Genomic DNA, 26,078 nt, shown 5'->3' on the forward strand with positions numbered 1-26,078 from the left:
AGAGCAATGGGTACTGCATGAGGGAAGGAGCTGTTGCACACACTAATAGTCCTTGCCCTAATGCTATGGTACTTCCTGCCTGATGGTGAAGGGGTGGGGGGAAGTGGACAAAGAGATTATGGGATGTATGGGAGGGATCCTTGACAACGCTAATAGTTTTGTGTATGCAGTGCTCCTGATCAATACCCCATATAGGTGGGCTATTGAGAGACCCTGATAATCATCTCAGCAGTCCTCAAAATCCTTTGTAGGGTCTTGCGGTCAGACGCCTTGCAATTCCCATATCGGGTGGTAATACAGCTGATCTGGTCACTCTCAGTAAGTGGAGACACTGCTGTGCTTTCTTGACTAAAGAATTGGTGTTGAGGAACCAGATGAGATTGTCCATAATGTGCACTCTCAGGAACTTGGTGCTTCTAGCTCTCTTCAATGAGGTGCCAGGTAGTGAGCACCGATAACCTGCACCTTCTGAAGCCGCAGTCATCTCTTCAGTCTCGTCCAGGTGAGACTCAAGTTATTGGATTTGCCCTTTTTGTGGACAGAACCTATTGGGGTTGTTTTCCATACTAGAAAGTCAAAAAGCTGCCTATCCTAGAAATCTGATGCAAAAACAAAAATGTGCTAGAAATCCTCTGTAGGTCAGCAGCATTTATGGAAAGTGAAATGATTAATGTTGAAAGCCTAGGCCTGGACCTGATGCATTAAATGTTTCTCTTTCCACAGATGTTCAATGACCTGCTGAGTGTTACCAGCATTTTCTGTTTTTATTTCAGTTTTATTTCAGAAAATAAATGTCAATGTGCTGACATTATATGTACTTTGATAATAAATTTATTTTGAGCTTTTAGCATCCATATTATGAAGTGGATGCCACTTCTTTAATAGTACTAGAACAGTTTGACTGATAGCATGGTTAGTTCTGGAATGTACACCTTCAGTGCTGCAATTGGAATAGCATCTTGTGTCTTAGAATTTTTTGTAGGTAATGCTCTCAGCCATTTATGGACATCATGTGGAATAAACTTAATTGCCTGAGTGCTTTCGTTTGTGATGCAGGGGATTTCAGGAAGAAGCACAGCTAAATAGCCTGTCTGGAATTGTAGCTGAACATGATTGTAAATGACTTACTGCCCTCATTGTGAACGTTGCTATCACTGAGAGGGAGTTTTCTTGAGCCTTCCCTTAAACAGTTCATGGTTAATTATCTGTTACAGCTACTACTCACTTCAAATATTTGGGTTAAGAATTTTGATCTTATTGTTTGGTTACGGGATGGCAGCTTGCATTTTAAATAGTAAAAACAGCGTTCACATTGCCCTGTGTTTTGCAGATTAACCAGGCTAGCATTTTAGGAAGAACTGAAAATGAATAAGTTCTTGTCCATTATACTTTATCTAAAATAATGGAACTCATTAGACAGTGTTCTGAATTGAGAAATATTAGTTGTACCCTGGAAAATGATTTTAAACAAACATAAATATTGTTTCCTGAAGTACTATATTGAATGATAGGATAATGCACATAACATTTTGAGTTATTGTAAAATATGAAATAAATTAAGTGAATAAGACACTTAAATTATATTGCTGTTTTAACAAAGGATCCATTGTTTCAGTATTGGAGGGCTTTTTTTCCCTCTTTTGAGTAGGCTTGAAGTGCTGAGTTGCCCACATATTTGAATTCCACATATAGAAGTGGTGGAATATTTAGAGTGCCCTTTGCCTATTCTTTCAAGTGTACATGCTCCACAAATTACAATGTAATGCTTAATATAAGAATGTTCTAGTTCTGTCACAGTTGTATCCCTATTTTGTGATATGTAAAGTAGTAGTCATAATTATCAGTTACTGTTACAAAGAAAACCCTTCTGTTCACATTGTGCTGCATCTAATTCTCAGTATTATCTTGTTTCTGTAGTCCATTGATCAGCTGACAAAAATTCAGGCTGAATTCCAGGAGACTGTGAAGGATCTGGCGAAGTCTAAAAAGAAGTATTTTGAGTTGGAACAGATGGCTCATGCAGCGCGAGAGAAAGCAGATTTAGAGGCCAAGTGCGTTTCGATTTTTTTTTATGATATGAATAGGTATTCTTTGCTGTACAAGAATATAATGTGCAAACCTTTTAATTTGTTTCTTGTACTTTTGTGTGTTGCATGAGAACTAAATCATTGAAACATGCTGCCCTGTATGTACACTTATACTGCCTCACAATGACTATACAAACATTTCATTGGAAAATTGATGATCTGTAACTAATTCTGTTGGGAAGTTTGCTGAAATAGAAACACTTGCAGAATCAGCAATATGCTCCATTTAGTAATGGTGTTTTTGTACACCAGCTTCTCTCATAGTGCTTTACCTGAATATGGAAATACAATCACGACAAAACTCAGGCATTAAAAGTTATCAGGCTTGATTGTAGTTTGCTGTAGTCAGAGAAGCAATATATCACAAAAATGTGAAGTGCAAAAAGCAAATGTTATCTATTATTCAGTTTTGAATTTGTACATTTACCTTGTGCATTTCAACTGATTCTGAAAGTGGAGTTTGTACAAAACCAAAATGGTTAATGCACTTCTTTATGGAAAAATTTTGCTGAAAGCTGACATTATTTGTAAGTTCTATCAATCAAATATGTAATTAAATTTGAATAACAAATTTGTGGCAAAATGTAATCAGAGACTCAAAATATAACTAGCAGATCTGAGGAAAAATGGTAAACTAATTCACTACTCATGTTATCATTATGTATTTCCCCATAAAAATATTTTTATAAAAAGGTTTCTGTATTCATACAAAGATAATAACCTGATAGTCTGCAGGTACTCAAGTACAATTATAATATAATTTCCTCAAAAACTATCAATCTGAACTTCACAGGCTATCTTGGTAATTGAAAAATGCATCTGATACTCCCCCTCAGGTTTTTTCTAAACCTTTAGATTAAATAGATCTAGTAAATAAGATAAGGTTGAGAAGTCTGGAATATTAGAGCTGAGTAGATCGGGGAAGTTGATCATCAGTCACTGCAATCTACTGAAGTAAGGCTGCATATAATATTTTTACTTTATTACATAATTCATGGAACATGAAAGAGTACATTACAGGAAGAAGCCAATGATGTCTGTGCCAACCATGATGCCAATTGAAACTAATCCCATCTGCTTGCTCATTGTCTATATCCCCCTATTGTCTACCCATTTATGTACCTGTCTAAATGCCTCTTAAATACCTGCCTCATAAATATTCTTTAAGCTTTCCTCCTCATTTTAAGCCTGTGGACGGGAAAGATTCTCTAACTATTTACCCTATTTATGTCTCTCATAATATTATATAATTTTGCTAGGTAGCTCCTCAGCCTATGACACTCCAAAGAAAACAGTCTAAATTTTTCCAACCTCTCCTTGAGCTAATACTCTAATTCAAGCATCATCCCAGTGAACCTCTTCTGTACCCCCTCCAAAGCCACCATATCCTTTTGTAATGCAGTGACCAGAACTGCATGCAGTATTCCAAATGTAGCCTTACAAATATTTTATACAGCTGCAACATGACTTCCTAACTATCATCTGCATAATTACCAATCAGCCCACTTGCATTTTCAAAAAAAGAACATAATATATCACATACAACAGGGGTCTAGTACTGGTCACCTCCAGTTAAAATAACCTTCCTTCTCTAGTTCCTTCTATCTTCTAGGGCTAAGCCACACTGTTTCTGGCGGCTGCTGGTCATTATGGTGAAGTAAACTTACTTGTAATGTTACAACAATCTCCATAATAATTAAATGCTTCATCGTAAAATAGAAAATGAAAACAAAACTAAACGATTTGAGGAACTCTGTAGAATTTTATCCATGGCCTGAATAGTTGTTGCAGTTTTACATGTGCCTTAAGGAAAGATGAATTATTGTTATTAATATTTGGAGGTGGGATTTTATCTCAGTTAGTAAAGATTGACAGTCTGTTGAAATATTAACAGAAGAGATTCTGCAGATGCTGGAAATCCAGAATAACAGATACAAAATGCTGGAGGAACTCAACAGGTCAGGCAGCATCTATGACAAGGAATAGACAGTAGACGTTTCAGGTTGAGACCCTTTATTGGGATGGGAAGAAGCCAGAATAAGAAGTTCAGGGGACGGGAAGGAGTACAAGCTAGAAGGTGATTGGTGAAGCCAGGTGCATGGGGGAGGAGGAGATGAAGTGAGTAACTGGGAGGTAATAGGTGGGAAAACTGAGGAAGGAATCTTGACAGGAGAGTGGACCGTAGGAGAAAGGGAAGGAGGAGGGGCACCAGAGGAAAGTGATAGGCATGTGAGGAGAAGAGGAGGTAAGAATGGGAGAAGAGAGAATGTGGAGGGAAGAATTACCAGAAGTTACTCCTCCAACCTGAGAGTGGCCTCATCATGGCAGTAGAGGAAGCCATGAACTAACATGTCAGAATGGGAGTGGGGACTGGATTTAAAATTCTTGGCCACTGGGAAATAAATCAAATTGTTTAATTTCATTGAAACCATACATGGATACAGGCAAAGGAGACAGCATTCCTCTGGGGCCAAGGTGCAAGTTGTACATGTGCATTTAAAATATTCGATAGAGAGGGAACAAGTCTTGCAAGAAAACGCATTTTTAGTCCATGACCCTGAGTAACCAACCTCCCAAATTGATGGAGCCAGCAGTCCAGCCTGTAATTCCTCCAATTCAATACTGGAGGGCAGCACCGATGGGAGAGGCTATCCCCAACCGAGTATAAACATCATGCTACACTGTCTCTGGCATTTCCTCTTCTGGATTGTAGCAGCAGAAAAGCCCTTCTCTGAACTGCCAGCTGGCTGCAATGACACCCTGGCCGGCACTCCAAATAACAAGCAGCTCACTGATGCAGTAGACCTGCTGTATTTGTAGTTACAGGAGTTTAATATAGTCTAATATAAAAAATTTTAAAAGCACATTTGGTTAGCCCTCGAGAGACCACTGCGTCCACATGTGCTGCCATCTTACCACAGAGGCAATCCTGTTTGTTGCAGATGGAACAAAGGTGCTTGACAAAGTGGTCCCCCAATCTACATTGCTCCATCTGCAACAGGCTGTCACAATGAGGTCTTTCTCGGGTTGGAGGAACATCAACTCGTATTCCCACTGAGCAGCCTCCAACTTGATGGCATGAACATTGATTTCTCTGACTTCCTATAATTTCTCCCCCTCCCCCTTCCCTCTTCTTCCATTCCCCACTCTGGCTCCCCTGAGTTCCTCTAGCATCTGTATTGAGATATTAACATAGCTTTCAATGCTCAATGAGTGCATTATCTCCAGAACATGTGCTTTGAGTAAGGGAGTGATTTCATTTTATTTATTTATTTGCTTAATTTAATAAAGCAGTTAGGTTTTCCTAACCTTGGTATTTTCCATTTTCAGTGATAAACAGATGATCTGCCTGATAATTAGGTAATCAGCTGAAACTAGGGATCTGAAAGGCGCATGCTTTAGAGCAAAGTGCAGCAATGAGCTCAGAATTGATGGAGTGTAGACACTGGACAACAGTGCAGCTTTAAAGATTAAATAGAGTGAATTAATTACATTAAAATTAAATGTGTTACAGACGTAATAAATGATCATGGCTATCATAACTGCAGTAATTGTATGTAGCTTTGAACTCTGGCTCAGGGTTGGCAAGCTAATACCTGAGATTCACACTGAAATGTATTAATTTGACAGAAACTTTATTTCAGGCCAATTGTTGGGATTGGTTTTTACTGGAGTGTTGCGGCTTGGTCTCGTGTCTGGGATAGATTACAATAGAATCTGGTACAATTGCCTATTCCTGAGAACTGGAGAGCATGAGCCGATCAAAAGGATTTTTATAAGATTACTGAGAGCTCTTTCTGCATGCACTGAGGAATATTTTTAAGTAAGAAAAAAGGCTAATTTTTTTCATCATGAGGTACAAATTATCATGATTTTGCATGTAATGTGCATTAAGAAACACGTAGGGAAAAAAGGATCATTGAATCTGTCTTTTGGATTTGACTCTTTCAGGCTACAGCCTCATTACCTTCTGCTCATTGCTTAATCAGCAACTATAAATTACCCATAACATAGCCATCACCATTTTGCATGTGAATTTAAGCATGAAGCTTCACACTCATTCTTGCCAATTTGTCTTTTGATTTTGTGGCCAAATGCTACATTAATTTTATTCTTTATTTGAATAGCTATTGTTTTTCTTTCCCACTTTGTAATGGACATATGTTATTTGCTTACCATCTGTCTGCTTAACTATTTGAAATCTACGGTTAACTTCATTCTTCGAATTATTTTCAGTGCTTTTTATCATTTGTAAGTTGCCCCTAAGATGTGCTTGTGAGTTCACTATTATTTAACAAATTTAAATAATTAGATTTTTATTGCATAAGAATATTTCTAAATTCATTATTTTACCTCCCTTAATTTTGCTTTAATTTTTTATCTTTTAACTGTTGCACAAAGTTCTGAAGATTCTGTTGCTTTAACAGTATATTAATTCCATTATATATTTTAGAATCGTAGCACTGTCGCACAGAATTATTCTGCTGAATTCTGCTCATCTCATGCCTTTTGGCAATTCAAATTAATTTTGTCTTACAGTTGTGAATAGCACTGGAATGCTAAGTGTTTATCCACTTTTTTTCCAGCTTCATATGAGCATTGCTAATGTTTTTGAGCTAATAGGTTGAGAATTCAAGGGATACTGCAGCTTGGAAAAGTTGGTGACCCTCTAGTAGATTGAAATGAGTTTGGTGTAGAAATTAAGGCTATAATGAAGTTCAAAGCCACTGCAAAACAAGAACCACTCATTTACAAAGCAGCAGATCTTGTTGATAGTACTTTGACAAGCTACCTGGGGAAGTGCATTGCAGCAGACAGGACCAGGGAAGTGATTGATACTGATCTGTGCAGCACCACTCACCTTTAAGTGTAATAGTCACTTGTTGCTTATTGCTCAAGTGGCTGCTGCTAATATTAAAGTGTTTCTTCAGACCCAAGGGGCAAAAAGCATTTTGATGATTAGCAAGTGTGAAAGAAGTGATAAGGAAGCTGAAAAAAAAATTGATTCTGCAATTCAGAGTTTTAGCAGTGCCCTTGTGTATATATACCTCAAAGGAAATGTTTCAAAGATAACATTAAAATCAGCCTGAAGAAATTCAAAATGACACCTAAAAACTGGGAAGACAATAGATACACTTGGAGAAAATTTGTTCAAGAAGGAGCTGTGCTAAATGAGAGCAACCTCTGCTATGCCACAGAGAACCAGTGGCATCTTGTTGAACTACTAAAAGACCCCACCACTTACTTTTCCCACACTGCAGTAGAATATGTGGATCCTAGATCAGCCTCTACAGTCACTTGAGAACCCACCAATAGGCAACCTCTTAGGAGAACATCATACTTGACTCATGTGATCGCACATCTACAATACCTTCTGTACATTTGGTGAACAATCCCAACATATTTTCTGTAAAGTTGAGCATTAAGTGATTTAAATAATGGTGTTAAATTGCCTTGCATTGTGGCCACAGATATACTGCAGTTATGGTGAATCCAATTCAGTTGTTTGTTTAATTCATTTAATTAATAAATATGGCAAGTAAATTATCTACACAAAACTACTTGAAATGGCCCTAATGATAACAATTCCTGCTTTTACATCAGTTCTTAAATGCAGAGTGCCATTTTAACAGAACAATCCTTTGATACAAATATACTGCTAAATACAGGTTTTATTTTTACAGGTCCAAGCTTAGTCTATTTCATTCAAGAATAAGTTTACAGAAAGCAAGTGTGAAGGTATGTTATGCAAGATTTTGAATAATTGTTTCTTGTTATTGATCATGAGCTTGTGGTTTTTGTACAATATTTCCACAGTGTGCTGCAAGTCTTAGTTGAGGTATGTAAATGATGGCTAGTATATTAATTGGATGCACTTAGCCTTTGAACATAATTAGGTGAGGTCAAGACTTGGCTTTTAATTGTCATTTAAAAATGTCATTTGATTTTGTATAAAATTTTCATACTTCTTTTGAAATAAGTTCGCTCTTCTGAGAAAGACAAAATATTGTCATTTTCGGTTTGAAGGCTTTAATTTTTTTGGACCTACAATTCCTAAAGCTAATTTTCTCTCTTTAAAGTTTAATTATGTTACAGTCTCAGCATCCATGGGCTAGGGAAGAGAAATTCACCTGTTTCCTGATCCTAATCACTATCCAGTGACCACGGCTGGGAAGTACATGTGTGCCCAAAGCAAGCAAAAAGATCATGATCAATTGTGCTTCTTCCACCAACCATATGTTGACAACAGTTATGAAACTGAAGAATGAGCTCCATCAACTCAAAACTATGTTCACTGATGCAGAGTTGAGTAACGGATCAGATCTGACCTACGTAACTCATTGCTTTCAGCGATGAAGAAAAAATAATTTTTCTTTAATCCAATCCATGTAATAAATTATTTCAAAAATTCCACCTTCCAACATAATTTTAACATGTATCTTTGCATTTACCAAATTATCAGCTCCTAGTTTCAGGTCCAGTACAGAGGAGGAATACTTGTGATTGCAAAGAACATTGTAGATGATAGGGAGTCAGATAAAGCATATTATGGATGTTGGAATTTTGAGTGAAAACAAAGTGTTGGAAGTAGTCAAGATATGGAAAGCAAAACAGGTAAACAGATCTTCATCAAAACTCCTTGGCCTTAAGTGTTAGTGTTTTCATTATCTCTGGATACACTATACAGCATTTAATTTGCAAATCTTTTATACCATCTCAATGTGAACAAAGGCAAACATTGCATGAGGGACGAGTCAACTTGTAACATTGATCTTTAGTTTCACTGGGAAGGGCATTGTAAGGTTAAACCTATTTAAATAGTGCAAGAAATGAAGTGTAACGATGGGAAAGCTAAATGAGGGAATATTTTTAAAGATGGACTGATATTAACCCATAATGGGGCCATTTTATTGATATATCCTTGCAATTCACTACAAGGTGAAACATAAAGTCTCTTAGGAAGAAAATTGTGAAATTTTCCCAAGTCTGTTTGGCATCCAGTATTTCATACTTTCTTTGAATTTTAGTTGAAAGCAAGACGCAGTGAATGCAACATAAAAGCTAACCATGCTCGAAATGACTACCTTCTTACACTGGCAGCTGCAAATGCACATCAAGATCGTTATTATCAAATAGATCTGGTAAACATGATGACGGTAAGCAAATTTTTCTCTGCTTATGTAGTACATTTCAGAAATCAGCCCAGTACACTTAAGTAGCCAAGTAAAATGTATTTCAGATCTATTCTTTTTGTTCCTGACAGTTTTTTAACAAGTCACGTTGTATGTTGTTTGTTCTATTGTGATATATATTAGAATGATTGTATCAGAGTCTTGATACTTAAAACTCAGAAGACTGTCACCAGCCAATGAAAAGGCCTTGCAGAATATCAAAGAATTCATAACTGTATTATTTTCAAATCAAATCTTTAAAAGATTTCTTTGGTCATTTCTAAAGAAATAATTTGAGAAACAAAGCAACATTTTTCATTTTATTTGTTTTCAAATATTCTCAGAAAGAGGACTCATTCTTCATCTTCACCAAGCCGATCATCATAGTAATTTTTTTTCCCAAAGCGTTTCAGTTTAATCTTCTACAACTATAAAATAATACAGAATTTCAACAAATTAATATGTATGCAATTAATAGAGCTGGAAAAAACTAATCATAATATATAAAAATGGAAAAAAAATTATATAGAAAAAAGAAGAGGGGGAAAAAACCATCTAACTGAGAGAAAAAAACCATTAGGAATCAACCCCTGGAAGCAATATGTTTAACCATCATCTAGATATATTTAAGAAATTCATCAACGGCCAATTCACATTTTTTTTTAAAAAGATAATAAAATTGGAAGAAATACTTATAGAAGTTCACTGGTTGTTGTCCTTCCTGGCAACTAAAGTGGATGATGAATGATTATACGTCTGTATGTGGTATCTGATTTTGGTGATTGGCTCACATTTATGACGTTAAACTGCAAAGAAATTAGTTCTTTCTGTTTATCTTCCTTGCACAAGTATTTTGTTAGCTCTGAATAAAATTGGTGTGTTTTTTTTAAATTATCCTACCCCACATTCCTATTACTTTCCTCCATGACCTACTATTCATCAAGGTAGCTTACTGTGGCCAATTAGTGTAGCAAGATAAATTATGTTAACTTTGTAATTAATACTTGATATAATGGTAATTTATTTAACCATAATAAAACTATTTGGTCATTTGGTGGTTACTAACTGTATTTTTCTTCTTGTTAGATTGTTTTGTGGTTACATATTGCAAATATTAGTGATCAATCCCCATTCTCCTGGTATAACAAACTCATTAACACAACCACATTTTTTAAATGTTTTTGCACTACTATTCTTAATTTAACTATTTAATAGACACATATGTACTTAGAATAATTTTTTTGCTATATCATGCATTGCATTGTACTGCTGCTGCTAAGTTAACAGATTTCACAATGTATGCCAGTGATATTAAATGTGATTCTGATTCTTAATAAGCTCCTGTCTCCCTGCTCCTCTTTCTGTACAGTAGTCTGCCTGTTCATGTGAAATAACTCTTCATTTTTTAAAATGCAGCAAATCCTTTCACAGACTTAAAAGCCTGGTTAGTAATAAGTGAAACTGGAGCCAATAGGTTGCAATATAATTAACCAAATTGAAGCTAATCCTTGTTATTTATATTTAATGCTCTCTGTAGCATGCTAACAATTCGTTTTGAGACTGGGATACTATTGATTCCATTTAATAAAATAGCTAGGAAAAAGAGAGTTTGCAAATTAGACTTTAAAATGTATTTCTGTGATGCTGTGTACTTGTGGTCATGAGAAATATCTTAGCAGTAGTTAAGCTAAGATATCACTAGAAAGTTGTTCTGGTTCTATAATGTTTTCTATACAGTATGTAATACAGTACTTATTAAGTTGAAAGATCCAACTTTGGTCATCACCACTAACTTTCTTTTTATAAACTGCTGTCGGATATTGGAGGTAATTGATTTATGTCGCAATACATTGCCCTTTGTTCTGCACATCCGTGAACATTGTTAATAATTACAGCTGGGTGCGATACTTTATACTGAGCAGTCATTAAGAAGGAGGCAAGGTAAAATCTCACATGTCATGCGGTAACTTTCTTGAAGGCTTATGTATTTCTGCTTGTGCAGAAACTAATCCCCATAAGCACTTTTTGGTAATTGTGTATTTTAAGTTAACCATTATTTCACAGTTGAAAGGGCATTGCATTATGTAGGGATTGCTGTATGTCAGGTTATCATTTTGATCTGCACTGGTAAAACAACAGGAGAAATGGTTCTAGTGCTTGATCAAGGTCTTGTTCATTCACTAATAGAGGAATCTGAGAACACCACTTTAGGTTTAATTCTTAAGTTATTATGTGCAAATGTTTTCCTAACTGCTGACGCAATGGTCAGTTTTGGTCTCCAAATTTGAGGAAGGACATTCTTGCTATTGAGGGAGTGCAGCGTAGGTTCGCAAGGTTAATTCCCGGAATGGCGGGACTGTCATATGTTAAAAGATTGGAGCGACTGGGCTTGTATACACTGGAATTTAGAAGGATGAGAGGGGATCTGATTGAAACATATAAGATTATTAAGGGATTGGACACACTGGAGGCAGGAAGCATGTTCCTGTTGATGGGTGAGTCCAGAACTAGAGGCCACAGTTTAAGAATAAGGGGTAGGCCATTTAGAACAGAGATGCGGAAAAACTTTTTCACCCAGAGAGTGGTGGATATGTGGAATGCTCAGTCCCAGAAGGCAGTGGAGGCCAAGTCTCTGGATGCATTCAAGAGAGAGTTAGATAGAGCTCTTATAGATAGTGGGGTCAAGGGATATGGGGAGAGGGCAGGAACAGGGTACTAATTGTGTATGATCAGCCATGATCACATTGAATGGCGGTGCTGGCTAGAAGGGCCAAATGGCCTACTCCTGCACCTACTGTCTATTGTCTATTATCCTACTTTTCTTCTTCTTACCTCAGTTCTAAAGTAATTTGTAAGTTGAGTTTCTTAGCAAATGGATCTGAAAGAAAAATGTATATTTCTAAAGAGACCCAGCTTTGTTTGTATATCTGAAACACTGCTAAAGTGTAGACTTAGGCTTGCTGTGCTATTAATAATCTAAAACTTCAAACTTCTAAAATGAAGGTCTGCCTATTAGCAGATGGAGAAAAGTACTTAAATAATTTGATTTTTTCCTAATAATTGAATTAAATTGACTATTATTTACATCCTTCACATACATGAGGGGTAAAAATATTTACGTTACATCTCTGTCTAAATGTGCAATGTGCAATTTATAGCAATTTGTCATAAATAGTATGTACAACAGGACAGTCAATTAACATAGAAATACAATTGTATCAGCATGAATTAATCAGTCTGATAGCCTGGTGGAAGAAGCTGTCCTGGAGTCTGTTGGTCCTGGCTTTTATGCTATAGTACAGGTAGTCCCCGAGTCACGAACGTCTGACTTATGGACAACTTGTACTTATGAACCAAGGAAGGAGAACGCCGTCTGCCATTTTAAGTCGGATCGCGACGCTGTCCGCCATTTTAAGTTGTTGCCGTTGACACTGTTGATTGTTTAACTTTGTATTTGGCTTAAATTTTTCTTAGTAAGATTCACCCTGACACCCCCCCCCCCCCCCCCCAACGTTCAGGTCAGCTGGTGGCGCAATGAGATCAGCGCCGGGCTGGAAAACGGAGTTTCCCAAGTTCGATCCAGCGATAGACCGTTCCCATGCCGGGTTGATGTCGATCCAGAGACTCCCGTACCATCTGTGCTGGGTTAATGTCAAGCTCGCAACTGGACTTCGTAAAAAAAAAAAAAACAGCCACCTCCAGTTTAAATTCCCACGCAGAATATTGTGGATGATCAAATACCCAAACCCAGCACAGCCCCCACTTGTCCCATTTAGCTTGTCTCAATGCGGTGATCCTTAGGACCCAGCGGACCTCAGGAGCCGGCAAAGCTCGGGACCCACCGCCCAGAGTGTTTCTGTTCCATTGACGAGAAGCAATCGCGATTGAAAATAAAGTGGAAATAATAAAGCGTTCGGAAAGAGGAGAAATGTCATCGGTCATTGGAAAAGCATTAGGCTACAGTCAGTCAACGATCGGAACAATTTTAAAGGAAAACGGATAAAGTGAGAATAATGGAGTATTTGAAAGGCGCCACCCCGATGAAAGCTACAATTATTACTAAACAACGCAGTGGTTTAATTATTGGAATACATATGTTTCTTAAGTGTTTTATATGCATAGAAAGGTAAAATATATGCTAAATACTAAGACAAACGTTTGACTAACTGACGCTAAATAATACTGGATGTACTTGTTCCAACTTCCGTACAAATCTGACTTAAAGAGGGACTCAGGAACGGAACTCGTACGTAACCCGGGGACTGCCTGTACCATTTCCCGGATGATAGCAGCTGGAACAGTTTGTGGTTGGGGGTCACTTGGGTCCCCAATGATCCCTTTTTACACACCTGTCTTCGTAAATGTCCTGAATAGTGGGAAGTTCATATCTACAGATGTGCTGGACTGTCCGCACCGTCCTCTGCAAAGTCCTGTGATTGAGGGAAGTACAGTTCCCATACCAGGCAGTGATGCAGTCTGTCAGGATGCTCTCAATTGCCCCCATAGAAAGTTCTTAAGATTTGGGTGTTCATACTAAACTACTTCAACCATCTGAGGTGAAAGATAGATAGATACTTTATTCATCCCCATGGGGAAATTCAACTTTTTTTCCAATGTCCCATACACTTGTTGTAGCAAAACTAATTACATACAATACTTAACTCAGTAAAAAATATGATATGCATCTAAATCTAAAGCATTAATAATAGCTTTTAAAAAGTTCTTAAGTCCTGGCGGTTGAATTGTAAAGCCTAATGGCATTGGGGAGTATTGACCTCTTCATCCTGTCTGAGGAGCATTGCATCGATAGTAACCTGTCGCTGAAACTTCACCACACAGTCAGTATGTACATACCATGTTAGATCTTTAGTGATATGTATCCTAAGGAACTTAAAGCTGTTCACCTTCTCAATCCCAGATCCATTGATGTCAATAGGAGCTGGCCTGTCTCCATTCCTCTTGTAGTCCACAACCAGCTCCTTTGTTTTTACAACATTGAGGGAAAGGTTGTTTTCTTGATGCCACTTTGTCAGGTTGATGACTTTTCTGTAAGCTGCCTTGTTATTATTTGAAATTTAGCCAATCAATGTAGTATCATCAGCAAATTTAATTAGCAGATTGGAGCTGTGTGTGGTGAGACAGCCATGGGTATGCAGAGAGTAAAGGAGGGTGCTTAGGACACAGCACTGAGGGGCACCTGTGTTGTGGGTCAGAGGTGAGGGAGCCCGCTCTTGCCACCTGCTGGCAATCGGACAGGAAGTCCAGGATCCAGCTGCACAAGGCAGGGTGAAGGCTGAGGTCTCTGAGTTTTTTGACAAGCCTGGAGGGAATTATGGTGTTGAATGCGGAACTGTAGCCTAAGATTCTCATGTAAGCATCCTTCTCCAGATGTGTAAGGACAGTTTGTAGAGCTGTGGCTAGTGCATCATCTGTCGATAGGTTGTGTCGGTAGGCAAATTGTAAGGGGTCCAGTGTGGGTGGTAGCATACTGCAGAAGTAGTCCTTGACCGGCTTATTATTTGCTTATTATTGAGGTGAGTGTGACAGGACGCCAGTCGTTCAGACATGTTACCTTCAGCCATGAAGTCGTACAAAACAAAACTTTTAAGAGTTTTTGACCATAAGTTGAAGAAACTTAGTCTAATTTGTAAATCTAAGTTGAAGACATACTGGATATCAGTATGCAACTTTGGGCATCCAGCTTTGAAAAATATATTAAATTGATTATATTCAAAAAGCAGGGAATATGTGTACTACAGAAGAATAAATAGGTGAAATTGAATATTTCAAAATAGATTGTACATGCTCTAGAAGAAACATCGTTTTAATGCCTTCTTGTCCTCTGAATTATGTCCTTCAACAAATTGAATTAGTGGCACAAATTTAATTGAATAGATAAATGCTAAATATTAGAAATTATGCATTTAAAAAGGTAAATGGCTCTAGTAATTTTTAAAGATATTTTCCATTCATTATTTTTAATGTGGTATGCCAAAATATTCATAGTGGACAGTCAAAAAAAAGTATTACTAAATATTCTAAAATCTGCGAAAATCTGTTGGCCAACTTATTTTCTTTATCATAAAAATCTAAACATTATTCATTTCTTGTTAATACTCAGTGATAGATACTTTTAAGTATTATCATGATATGCTGATGGTTAAAATACATCATAGTTTATTAAATAGCTAGCTTTAAAATTGTTTGTTCTCCCAACCGAAATCAGTGGCTCCTAAAGTGGGTGATATCACCCCATAAGGGCAGTGGGGGTTTATAAAGGGGCAATAAAGATGGGGTGGGTGGTGGGCCACTTGGTACCAAGAGGGACAGCGGGGGGATTACAGGCTTAATCTAAGAAATGAATTACTTATAAGCATTTGATCCTGTGTCTCATAATCACCTCATCCCTTGCTAATATTCTGTTCTCTTAGACTTTGCTTTTCAACAATAATAACATGCTTCGAGCAGTGTGACACTTCAGTATTTGGTATATCATGAGAAATTGGGAATGAAGAAATTGTGTTATTTCCAGGTCCGTCCCGTGCATTATTGCTGTTCACTAGTTTAGTATAGCATTAGCTAGTACAATTCTTATATTCTATTTGCACAGTAATGCAATTCCTGTGAATTAGGGTATGCCTTTCAATGAGGTTAAGTTCAGAATCTGCCCTTTTGAATAGTCTTGACCATATTTCTCTAGCCCACAGCCCAACCAAGATATCGCTGCCCCACATTGTGTACCTTCAGGCAGAGAGTCAGGTTTTACCTGAGCTATGATGATGTCATAGCATTCCCCTTTATTAATCACAGTGCTTGAAGTTGAATTTAAACAATAGGTGATTGATCGTGGTTGTTAATCCAAACGAAAATGGCAGAAGCAGACCAAATAAAAATGATATGTAGGTAGTATAGTGTGGAGTGTCTGAAATGTGGATTTATACTAGTACCTCGCAGCCAATGTGTCCATTGTGTTAAAAAGTTTTTTCAAATGAGGCAATGAAACCATCCAGGCTACTTGAATATTTGAAGAGCATACACTCCAATAAAGCAAACAAGAATTTAGCTTCCTTTTAGTCACTTTGTGAAACTTTCAAAAATGGAAAAACTTCAGAACATGTTTGCCAGTACTTCAGAACAAAATAATGATGGCTTGCATGCTTCGTAAAACATTTCATTGTTTATTGCTACCATTGGAGAAGAACTGATTCTGCCAGCAGTAAGAGAAGATCTGAATATGGTTTTGCATAAGTCACCAGACCAAATAATTAAAGCCGTTCCTCTCTGTGTCAACTCTGTTCAAAGACTGAGAACGTGGAAGGCAACATTGTGCAATGTACTCAGGACAACAAAATTTGCTCTGCAGTTGGATGAGGCAATTTTTCCAGGCAATGAATCTTTGCTTCTTGGTTATATTTGCTTCATAAAAGATGGAAGTGTGATTCAAGAGTCGTTATTTCAAGGGCGCTAGAAACATTAGGAGTCAATATTTCACGTTGTTAACAATTTTTCAAAGAGAAGGATGTTCTGCTCACCAACATTCTTGCTTGTGCAACAGATGGAACACCATCAATGGCAGGGCACTACCGTGGGGTTATTACTTTCTTGAAAAAAAGTTGTACCCAGTATATTTACTATTGACTGTGTAATTCACAGATAACCACTTGTTGCAAAAAAACTTAAATAATTGGCTGCACAAATCATTAATTACTGTCATCACTACAGTAACTAAAATTCAAGTCCCATGCTCTCAGTTTGCAACTATTTTGAGAGCTTTGTATTGAGAACGATGAACAGTTTGAATGCTTGCTGTTGCACACAGAAGTCAGATGGCTCGCAAAAGGAAACTGCCTGAAACTCTTTTATGCACTTTTTGAAACTGTGATAAAATTCTTTGAAGACTCGAATGCTTCATTCAGTAATCACCTCAGGAATATTAGGCATGACATTGCTTGTATGTTGAGTTCTTCACAAAGTTTAATGGAATCAGTCTTCAATTGCAAGTAAATTATGTGAATCTTATCAAAATCAAATCAGTCATCTCCACATTTCTGTCCAGGTTAACTGTATTTAACACTGGCTGTCCAAGCCTCTGAGTTGGAAGAAAAAGAAAGAATACCAGATGATCTTGAAGTATACTGTGCCCACCTGAGCTAGTTGCATGAAGACATGTCAGAAATTTCAGGATTTTCTCTCAATCTAAATTCCAGACTCTGTAATTAATCCATTGCTGAACACTTGTAATAAGGAATTAACAGGAAAGATAGAGTAAGAACTGATCTCGCTACAAAATGACTTTGAGCTGAAGCCGAGGTTAAAAAAAAATCACATCAAGATTTTTGGTTGTAGAGAGAAATCTGAATGCTATCCTGCACTGTGGACAAAGACTAAGAAATTATTTTATTGCCTTTCCATCATCGTATTGGTGGAGCATCTTTTCAGTGCAGTTGCTCAACTTCTTTCAAAGTAATGAAAAAGACTGCAAATTACTGAATGTGGAGAGCTAAGAGTCCTGAGTGACGCTCAGCCTGATGTGGGAAGCTGATATCATTGCACCAAGCTCATCCATATCAATGAATGATGAAAAAGCAATGAAGTAGTGAATAGTTTGACTACTAATGTACACTCTAAGGTAGTTGATGAAAACTGGTTTTACTGTAATTAAATAAATTTTATTTCTAGCTTTAAATAGATCTGAATACTTTTTTCAATTATTTGTCACTGTCTTGAATTAGCAGTTCCTATTTTAAGATATAAGACATAGGAGCAAAATTAGGCCATTTGGCCCATCGAGTCTGCTTCCCTGTTCAGTCATAGCTGATCCTTCTTCTCTCTCCCCCCCCCCCCACCCGCCCCCAAGACCATAAGACATAGGAGCAGAATTAGGCCATTTGACCCAATGAGTCTGTTCCACCATTCGATCATGGCTGATCCTTTTTTTCCCACTGTATGTCGTAAATCAAAATTCCTTATACTTTTTATGTAATGGTCAGAAAGGGAGGCTGGTGACTGGGATGTGGTCTGGGAGCCAAGGGGACGGTGACCCCAAAAAAAATTTGGTATAACCACTGCCCTAAATGAACATCCAGATTGATGAAGCACTTCAGCTGAATTCTAAATTTACCAACTTGTCTAAAGTACGTCTGGATCTCGTTAGTATTTCTTAAGTATCTTTTATTATCCACAAGGTTGTCTCTCAATTATTGTTTTTCAAAGTCCATATAATTTCAGTGCTTCCTCACAAATCAAATATTTTAAAATACATAATAGTATATATCATTTCAAATGGATGTACTCTTCTGGGGGGGGGAAATAAGAATTAACCTGAAAATCAGTGAAGACATTTGAGGCTAAGTACAAAAATTTACCTAACATTTAACTCCAAATACTACCTTCCATCAAGTCTGATCAAGCTGTTTGTCATTTCTATTGCTTAATGAAAATGTAAAAAATTAAAGTCGTTGATGTATTATCAGCGAACTTCACAGAAACAGCTTGGAACAAATTTTCACTCCAGACCAAATGAAGCTTGAGGTTAAAGTTACTGTCATGCAGCATCTTTGATGCATAAAAGGAGTGCATGATGGAACATAGTAAGCCTCAGGTGTAAAGGACACCAGAGTTTTAAGACTTCAAATTTTGAGGATGCAGAACTCATAGAAGTTTGTGGTAGAGAAAAAAAGCAAAATAAAACAAAAAAAAAACATAAGCATATGGATCATTTATTCCATTATACTTTGATGAAAAATCATCATTAGTTATTTGGTAAATGAATGGTTTAACATTATCATTAAGTTTTGTCTGTTTATAGCAGGTTTGTGAGTTACTTTAAAGTTGTATCTATACAGAAATGTGGCTAAACCTGCCTGTGACTGTAATATTAATATGTGTGAATCAGTATATTTTAAATTATGTTGCATCATAGGTGAGTGAAGTTGTCTCTTTAAAATCATGCCAGATGTCTTTGTAGAAGCTGATTGGTTTGAAAAGAGCAGTTTTTTGGTTTCAGAGACAAACCAATCCAATACTTTCCGTGCCCTCCAGATTCTTTGCTTCTACAAAATTGCCTGTCTCCTATTTTCATTATTTTGCCATTGGCAACTGGCTAGATGCTAAGAATTCCTTACTTAATGTATTCTCTTTCATGTGGCTTCTTCCAAATAATGCTTTAGCCAAGCTTTTAATCACATTCTGAAATTTCTTTGCATTTTGGTAGGAATTTTTGTACACTAATGGTTTTGTCAATTTGAGATGTTTAATCATGTTATGTAAATGTGAGTTGTTTATGCTAAACAAATGTTCATGAGCATTGCTTGCAAAGCTAACAACAGGTCTGCATTAAAAGTGAATATGATGGCATTGGGAAAGCAACTATAGGCAGTAGTTTATTCATCTTTTGTCCATCAGTATCATGCAAGATGGACTCATCTACATTTCTCTTACTTTCTGGAAGTGTCCACCGTAACATCAAAGTATCTGTCTTAGACTGCAAGCATAATATTGAACAAGACCTATTTTAAAATATCAAGGTCGTCAAGCCCACAGAACATTTGTTCTGTTAAAGACCATCAAGATCACAGCAAATAAATGTGATTGAACATATGAAAAGTCAACAGATTTTTTTAATGTAGTTGTTAGAAACGTAATCAAATTGTTGAGTGAAACTATTCATTTGCCAAGGAGAAAGTGAGCCTTGTTTTGATGTTTGGCTTTGATGTTTGTGAGGTTGAACAGATATTTTAATGTGAACATACTGATCAGCTAACTCTGACCTGCTGTCTCCTGAGTTTTACTTTAGCAGGACAAAGAGTACAGACATTTCATTTTGGGAGACAGGTTGGCATTTTGAGTATGTTAATGAAGCTGACAGCTCTGTTTGGGCCTGCTTTGCAGATTTTTCTTAAACTTGTCAGTTGGTAAAACAAAGGCAGATTAAATTTATTCTTGATACATATTAAATGGGCTCTTTGGGATTATTAAAGATAGGACAAACAATGAATGGTAATTAATTTTGTCACATACAGTGAAAAGCTTTTGTTTGCATAACCACATTGAGATAGTACAAAATGGGGGAAAGCAATATAGAATATATTGCTGCAGTTAAAGAGTAGTGCAAGACAGATAAAGGGCATGGTCCATTGTGAGTAAAATGAGAGATCAAAAGTTCATTTTTATTGTACAAGATGTCTATTTTTGGTGATAGTTACACCTAAGAACTTGAGCTCTCCAACCCAGCATCATTGATAATGGCAGATGTGTACTCTGTCCCACTTTCTGAAGTCTTTTGTTTTCTCTCACATTGAGAGAAATGTTGGTTTCATGACACCATGCCACTAGGCTCTCTTATCTTCTTCCTGTATTCTGCTCATTGTTTAAGATTAAGCACATTATGACCATGTCATCGGCAAACTTGTGCATGAAGTTACAGCAGAATCTGACTACACGGTTGTGTGTGTTTGTGTACAGAGAGCAAAGTTAGGGACTCAAAACATAGCATTATGAGGCACCAGTGTAGAGGATAACCATGGAGGTGTCACTGCCTATCCTGGCTGATTGCAGTCTGTTGGTCAAGAAGTCATGGTTTCACTTGCAGGCCGAGCAACTTTTTGTGTTGAATCATTGTATATGGACCCTTTTAGGGTCTTTTTTGTTCTCTTCCTTAATTATAACCTGACTGAGGTTATTATTCAATGAAAACGTATTCCATGTGTACTTTCTCAACACCTTGCCCTTCTTATGTCTTCTCATGTCAAAATGCTGGAGGAACTCAGCAAGTCAAGCAACGTGTACAGAGGGAAATAAATGATTGACATTTCCAATGTAACAAGTGCTTCACCTGCCCCTACACCACCATTCAGAGCCCATACAGTCCTTACAGCTAAGGTGACACTTGACTTGTGAATCTGTCAGGGTTATCTCTTGTGTTCAGTGTTCCAAGTGCAGCGTCCTGTACATCGATGGGAACTGGCGAAGATCAGGGGTCAGCTTTGTCGAGTATCTTTGCTGTGTCTGCCACAAAAGGTAGGATCTCCCAGGGACCACACTATTCAATTTGACTTCCCATTCCCATTCTAACATACCTGTTCATGGCCTCCTCTACTGCCATGAAGAGACCAAACTCAATTTGGAGGGAAAACACCTCATATTTCTCTTGGGTAGCCTCTGACCTGATGGTTTGAGCATTGATTTCTCCAACTTTCATCACCTTCTCACCCCTCCCTCCTCCTCTCTTTTTCCATTCCCCATTCTGGGTTACCCCATTTCTTCACCTGTCCATCACCTCACTCTAGTCCTCCCCCTTCCCTTTCTTCTATGGTCCACTGTCGTCCTATTAGATTCCTTCTTCAGCCCTTTGTTCTCCCACCTTTTCCCTCCCCTATCCACCCACCTTTCCCTTCACCTGGTCTCCACTTACCTCACCTTTGTATTCTGGCTTCTGCCCCCTTCCATTCCAGTCCTGAAGAAGGGTCTCAGCCTGAAATGTCAACTGCTTATCCTTTTCCATGGACATCGTCTGACTTGCTGAATTCCTCCTGTATTTTCTGTGTGTTACTCAAGACCTCCAGCAGCTGCAGAATTTCTTGTGTTTATCTCTCTATAAAGTTTGTCCTTTTTTGTGTGCCTGTGTTACCAATAAGCTTGCCCAGTTCAGTGCCAGATGAGCTACAATTTCCTACTATTGCATATTATCTGAAACCAACAGCTTAGACTTCCAACACAAATTATTAACATTGTCTTAAATCCTTGAAGAGTCCTTGAAAGTAAGTCCATAGGTTGTGGGAACAGTTTAGTGATGGGGCACGTGAAGTTATCCCCACTGGTTCAAGAGCATGATAGTTGAGGGGTAATAACATTAAAGGTAACTTGTGGAGTTACACTTTGCTTTCAGATTCCTTTCATTGTATTTTTTTAAAACATTTCCTTTATGGAAGAAAATACAAAATATCAGAACCATTGAAGGAAATTTGTATTATGTAATCTGTATGTGGAATATTGATGTTTACGCAGTTCCTGACTGTTCTCATTACCATACGGAGTTATGTTCCTCCAAGCAAGAATTGTTTAGTTCTGAAAAATGCCCTAATCCTTAGAGAGTTTCTGATCCATGTCAGCAGAGTATTCTTGGTTCTTTTATAATACCCAACATTATTTACCTTAATAGGCAGCATAGCTTGTATGTTTTTAAATATTTGAAAGCATTGGTTTGAATTGAATGATTTGGCATTTCAGTATGTCGTTTATGTCACAATAATCAGGTTCATCATCTAATTACCAGAAAAATGTGTACATCTTCGTGTATCACCATGATATTTTTACCACAATGAAGAATAATGCAGAAAAAATTCTGTTGGCATAAGGCTGTGCAGTTCAAGATGAATTCATAGTTTTCAATTAAAACTAACCTGCGGGTGCGAAGGGTAGTCAGCCTCCAAGTCCTTTCTACTTAGTATTGTATAATAGGAAATTGCAGCATGCTGCAATTTTTTGCTTTCCTACCTTGGGAGCTTCACTTAACTGCTTTTGAAATATGTTCAGGATTCTGGTAAATTTACTGCTACTTCGGCATATTCATTGCTATCCAGGAACAGATTTGGGTATTTCTTTGAATTATTCATCCATTGAGATGCTGTTGTATAATATGTCAAACCACTAGTCATGACCAATGTCATGATAAGAGAGGCAATCAATTTTTACATTGAGTTTTTAAGCTCATTCAAGGTGTCAAATTTACTCAAGAGTGCTTAGGTAGATTATTTGAACCTGAGGGGAGTTGTATCAAACTTCATGGTTTGGGGCCATGGTCATGTGTGGAACTTCTAGAAAACTAAGCAAGATAGTGCTGATAAGTGGTGACTCTGCATACAGCTCAGATGGGAATAATTAAATATTCCCATTTAGGCCTACTAAAGCTGAAATGCACAGTCATAGCCATGGATACTTCAGTCAACAGCATCGTTTTAAGCACTACTTAATTTATTTATTTTATATTTCTTATTGTAATGTACAGTTTTTTATGTTTTGCAATGTACTGCTGCCGCAAAACAACAAATTTCACAACATGTGACAATGATATTAAACCAGCTTATGATTCATTTTGGTCAAAAGCTTGGTGCTATGTGGTCCAATTCCCAATTCAGAATGGATCATGTAGTACTAGTTGATGATTTATGTACAGTTAATTACCATTCATCGTACTATTACAAGTTTAAATTTTTCTGGCCTTTTTTCCAAACTTGGGAAAATGAACCCTTTTCATCAAGTGTATTGCAAGTTCAGATGTTTGAGAGATTAGGAAGAAAAATGTTGAAAAGGAAACGCCCTTGATAAACTGCTCCAGTGATATCATAGTCACACAGAAATGATGCAATCATTTGTTTTAGCACTGATATGTTTTGGCCTGATTAGTCATACATCATAAGTTTATATATATATTTGTGCTTTGCTATTTTTGAGTTTATTCTTGCAATTCATATGAATTGTGTATAAAAATGTCTTTTATCTGCTAGAGTCTGAATTGTAGTAGCTGAATTCCTGTAGTTCCAACAGTGTATTGTGGTGGTTATAAAACTTCCAGTTAAGTTCTGTCATCTTGTGATGGTTGGTTTGCTCAGTATCAAGACTGTTAACTGAATTAACAGCACGTAATTACAATACAGTGTGTATGATTTTTCAGATGTTCATTTACTTCCTGATTCTCTACTAACTGTGCACTGCAGGGTCTTGGGTCTTGAGCCAGATATGACTTGCACAGGATCTGTTAAACTATTACCCCAGAATAGCACTAGAAAAATCAGAAAATAACTCATTTTATTTATGAAACTTAACCAAGGCAATGGAATACAAATTATATTAAGGCAGATACAGGAAATCCAGTATGTATTAAGATCATTTTAATGGCTTGTTCATTCATATTCTGACAAGCAGCTAAAATATTCAGATCTTAGTTTGTTTTCAAAACAAACTAAATTCTATGTAGACAGTGGCTTATATGCATAGTGATTATGTTTGCTAATTTGGGAAACTGAACTATCTGTTTACACAGAATGGAAATTGTTCCCGGCTTTTCATATGTTAATCATTTGTGCAAATACAGTTTGAGAAATTATTTAACTGACCAACTTATTCCAAAAATATAATACAATCTATTCTGTACATCTAGTAGTACATTTATCATTTAATTAGTTTTTTTTTGGAGTTATTAATGAATATTCCTTGCCTCTTGAATTTCCTTAGGATGTAACCAAGCAGTACTGCTAAGATTCCATGTTGATTCTCTGATATATGCAGTTTTGCTTAGCTTATAACCAAGTCATTATTCACAGTGCTCCAATTGCTATCTGTGAGAAAGAAAAAAAAAGTCCCAACTTGAATGTGTTGCCATCAAAATCAAGTAAGAGTGTAAAGTATTGATTTGATGTAGAGTCCGTGGTTGACCTAGACGCAGGCCATAGTATTGGGTTACCAATGTATAAACAGAATCACACATCTGTTTAGGAAACAAATCACAAAGTTGCTCACAATGGTTGTGATATTTGTACTTGGTGACTGTTGGTGTGATTTTAATTCTGATTAGATCTGCATTTTAATATAGAGGGCTACTGATTTTGCACCTTTGATAAAAAGTAAGAAGCCATTCATTTCCAGTTAATGTTCAGCCATGAAAAATATCTAAGTTTTTGTGAAGAGTTACATGTTCTAAACACATCTAACTTTGAACACTGTGCCACAGGTTCAGTCATGACCTCTGGTGCCATCCTGTGTGGAGTTTTCATGTTTTCATTATGACAACGTAAATTTCCTGTAGCTGTTCCATTTTCCTCCCACATTGCTGAACACTTTGCTCTTTGCTGAACAGTTAACTGCCGGTTAACTATCGGCTAACTATTACTTGGATTGCATTACCTGTATGTATAATTTATATTTTCATTTATATCTATCATTATTATTGTTATGAGCAGAGAGACAACATCTGCCGGAAGTAAATTCCTTGTATGTGCATAGGTACTTGGCGATTAAAGTCTGATTCTGATTCTGATTGCAAAGGCATCCTCGTTTTAGATCTATTAGCTATTGTAAAATTCCCCTACTGTGTAGGTGAGTGGTAGAAACTATGACTTTAAAGAATTGTAGTACTTTGCAAGCCTCTGTTAGTCTCGATAGACCATGGATATATGCCTTTGGAAAGTTTCCAGGGTGCAAGCCTGGGCAAGGTTTTTTTTATGGAAGACCGGCAGTTGCCCAAGCTGCAAGTCTCTCCTCTCCACACCACCGATGTTGTCCAAGGGAAGGGCATTAGGACCCATACAGCTTGGCACCAGTGTCATCGCAGAGCAGTGTGTGGTTAAGTGTCTTGCTCAAGAATAGGATTAGTGTGAATGGATGTTTAATGGCCAGAGCACACTAAGTAGGCCAAAGGGGCTGTTTCTTTGTTTTAGCTCTGCTAGGTGATGAGTTTTGTTCAGAAGATCACTCAGATGGTAATATAGCAAATACTGAAGTGTATTTTTAGTTTCAGCTCTAACTGAGAACTCAGACTGTATTTATAAGTCTGGACTCAGTTTGTGGTAGTTTGTACTTCAATATTTTACCTTATGACTGAAGTTTTCATTGGCATTGGTAGTCTAGGATTTTGCTGTTCCTTAAAAAGTAAATGTTGGGTAAACACAAGTAGAAAACTTTGATTTGCAAGTCAACAGTGTATTTAACATCTTTAGAAGCCAACAAATTGGCAATTAATTATAAACCACCTAATCTCTTGACAGTCATGATGTTATTAAAACTATTGTCTAATTAGGTATTCAATTAATTTCCTTTTAATGCA

General features: G+C 37.1%; 1 protein-coding gene across 2 annotated transcripts in view; it reads left to right on the plus strand.

The window, feature by feature from the left end:
• Positions 1-26,078, plus strand: part of LOC140726956 (F-BAR and double SH3 domains protein 2-like) — a 226,579-nt gene that overhangs the window by 121,590 nt on the left and 78,911 nt on the right. For both annotated transcript variants that reach the window (XM_073044002.1, XM_073044003.1), the window contains exons 6-8: positions 1,918-2,051; positions 7,772-7,826; positions 9,116-9,244. In XM_073044002.1, the coding sequence (XP_072900103.1) occupies positions 1,918-2,051; positions 7,772-7,826; positions 9,116-9,244 (318 nt within the window). The remainder of the gene's footprint in view (positions 1-1,917; positions 2,052-7,771; positions 7,827-9,115; positions 9,245-26,078) is intronic.

This window comes from Hemitrygon akajei, chromosome 4, assembly GCF_048418815.1.
Source record: "Hemitrygon akajei chromosome 4, sHemAka1.3, whole genome shotgun sequence".
In the NCBI taxonomy this organism is placed as follows: Eukaryota; Metazoa; Chordata; class Chondrichthyes; order Myliobatiformes; family Dasyatidae; genus Hemitrygon; species Hemitrygon akajei.